The 2,677-nt window shown below is 40.3% G+C and overlaps 1 protein-coding gene across 1 annotated transcript in view; it reads right to left on the bottom strand.

The window, feature by feature from the left end:
* Exd1 (exonuclease 3'-5' domain containing 1) overlaps positions 1-2,677 on the bottom strand; it is a 52,523-nt gene that overhangs the window by 28,706 nt on the left and 21,140 nt on the right. The window contains exons 4-5 of the mRNA XM_023712630.1: positions 2,228-2,285; positions 1,093-1,220 (exon numbers count right to left, since the gene is read on the bottom strand). Of these exons, the coding sequence (XP_023568398.1) occupies positions 1,093-1,220; positions 2,228-2,285 (186 nt within the window). The remainder of the gene's footprint in view (positions 1-1,092; positions 1,221-2,227; positions 2,286-2,677) is intronic.

Genomic DNA, 2,677 nt, shown 5'->3' with positions numbered 1-2,677 from the left:
TGAGGCAGCACAAATTCAAGGCTGATCTAGGTAACTTGGGGGGACCTTCTCTCAAAATAAAATAAAAAACCTGGGGATATAACTCAATGGTAGAGTGATTGCTTAGCATGGACAAGGCCTCAGGTTCAATCCCAAGTACTACAAAAAATAAAACACACACACACACACACACACACACACACACAAAAGAAAGAAAATGGGCAAAAGGTATTAAAAGACACACCATCAAAGATGTTCAGAAGGCAAATCTGTACATGAAAAGATATTTAACATTCTCAATCATTAGGGAAATACCAATTAAAACTACAAGGAGATGCTACTTTGTACCTATTAGAATGGCTAAAGGTTTTTTTTTTGTTTTTTTTTTTGTTTTTTTTTTTGTTTTTTTTAATAAAAAAACAAGAAGCTCTGCAATGGCTTCTCTTCTTATTTCAGAGAAGACCCAAGTATCTTCAAGGGTCTACAAACTTGTCCATGAGCACCTAGCCAGTTTCCTCGATTATTTTTATCTGTATCAGCTGCACTGACATCTCAGCTGTTGTTTTAAGATCCTGGCAGGTCCTGACACAGGGGGTTGTTCTTTCTTCAGCTAATACACACTCCTCCCAGGGTAGCCATGTCACTCAAATGCAGGGCCTGTCCTCAACACCATAAAATTTCAAAGCCATCCTAACCACATCTTATCTTCCTTCTGTTTTTTTATTTTTTTCCTCAATCTTTGGTACTAGGATACTATCATATATATTTTATTCATTTATATTATTTGGCATCTGTCTCCTATACCACAACTCAGTGGGGGCAGTATCCCAATGCCTGGAACACAGCATGCATTTGCATATCAAGTAGACAGATTATGACACTATTTCTCTCTTTCAAAAAAAAATTTTTTTTTTGAGACATGGTCTCATTCTATAGTCCAGGCTAACCTCAAACTCTCAGTGATCCTCCTGCCTCAGCCTCCCAAGTACTGGGATTACAGGCTTGCACCACCATGTCTGGCTCATATAGAATCTTGATTTAGGGTTATTCCAATTCCAGAGAATCCTAAATCATGAAAAAAAAGCCTAGAAAATTCAGAGTCCCAGCACTTACCCAATGAACTGTACTTGAAGTCATTCAGCAGAGAGGGAACTGGTGCTTTAGGGGCAGGTAAAGCAGGCTCACATTCAGTTAGGTCTTCATCTTTCATTTTATCCATCCTGGCTTGTTCTGTATTTAGACTATCCTTACCAAAAAAACAAAAAATAAAAAGCAAACAAACAAGAACACCACTCACCTGAACTTTTTCTGTGTTACTGGTGCTATATGAAGATTTTGCTACACATAAGAATAAAGATTGTCAGCTGGGCATGGTGGCAAATGCCTTGAATCCCAGCACTTAGAAAGCTGAGGCAGGAAGACTGCCAGGAGTTCAAGTCCAGCCTAGGCTACAGTGAGTTCAAGGCTACCCTGAACTATGCCAAAAGACCCTGGTGCCCTCCTCTACACTCCTTGCTAAAAAAAAAAAAAAGAGTAAAGACTGCGCTGGGCTTGGTGATACAAGTCTCTAGTCCCAGCACTCAAGAGACTGCAGCAGCTAGATTGCCATGAGTTTGAGGCCAACCTGGAGGTACTACTGAGTTCAAGGCCAGTCTGATTTATAAGGCAAGAGCCTATTTCAAAAACTAAATAAATGATTTTATTTATTTTTATTTATTTATTTGTCTTTTTGAGGCAAGGTCTTGCTATGCAGCTCAGGCTGGCCTTGAGCTTTGTAGCCCAAGCTGGTCTCAAATTTACAATGATCCTCTTGCCTCAGCCTCTTGAGTGCTGGGATTACAGGCATGTGCCACTATGCCTGGATTTAATCAATTAATTTTAAAAAGATTAAGGACCGTCGTTCTTCATGGCCATTCAGCCACTGTTTATGTGGGGTCAAAGATGCTATGGAAAGATGGATACATGGAAAGCTGAGGCAGGAGGATTGCCATTGAGTTGCCTGGGCTAGTGAGTTCAAGTGAAGCCTAAACTACATAGTGAGGTGAAAGCAAGCAAGCAAGCAAGCGAGAGAGGGGACAGGGGAGAGGAAAGACAGGAAAGAAAGGGGGAAAGGGGGAAATTCATGTTTTCCTTTTCCTTTCTATTCTCTTCAGGAATCAAGAAGCTAGTGGATTTGAGTTAAATCTTTCTACCCTGATGTGCGCACTTGGAAAAAAACTCTAAAATGAAGACAATTATCCCATCATACCTAACAGAAGATGTTTTTTCTCTCACAGATGCTTGTTCCACCTCATCCAGGGGTTCCACTAGGAAAAAAGATATTCACCAGTTTACAATCAGAAAGAAATTAACTACATCACTCTCTCACACCCAGTTTGCCAATGACTGCAAAAATTAATTGGAGGGGCTGGGGAAATGGCTCAGTGGATTAAGCGCTTCCCTGGCAAGCGCAAGGGCCTGAGTTCAATCCCTGGTTCCGAAAAAAAAATAATAATAATAATTGGAAATGAAACGTTAGTCCACACAGACCTTCATTAGACAGCAATGAAGAAGGCACAAAAACTACTCACAGCAGTACTGATTTCCAATTTTATGACCTCGGCTTTTCATTCTTTAGTGAGTTTAGGAACTTCTATTTCTTTGTCCTTTTCTCCCCAGGTGCCTATATTGTTTACATCAGCTCTACTGACGAGAGACA

This window comes from Octodon degus, unplaced genomic scaffold (genome assembly GCF_000260255.1).
Source record: "Octodon degus isolate 3935 unplaced genomic scaffold, OctDeg1.0 scaffold00002, whole genome shotgun sequence".
In the NCBI taxonomy this organism is placed as follows: Eukaryota; Metazoa; Chordata; class Mammalia; order Rodentia; family Octodontidae; genus Octodon; species Octodon degus.
The sequence above is the reverse complement of the archived record's forward strand: the minus strand, read 5'-3'. Positions and strand labels throughout refer to the sequence as shown.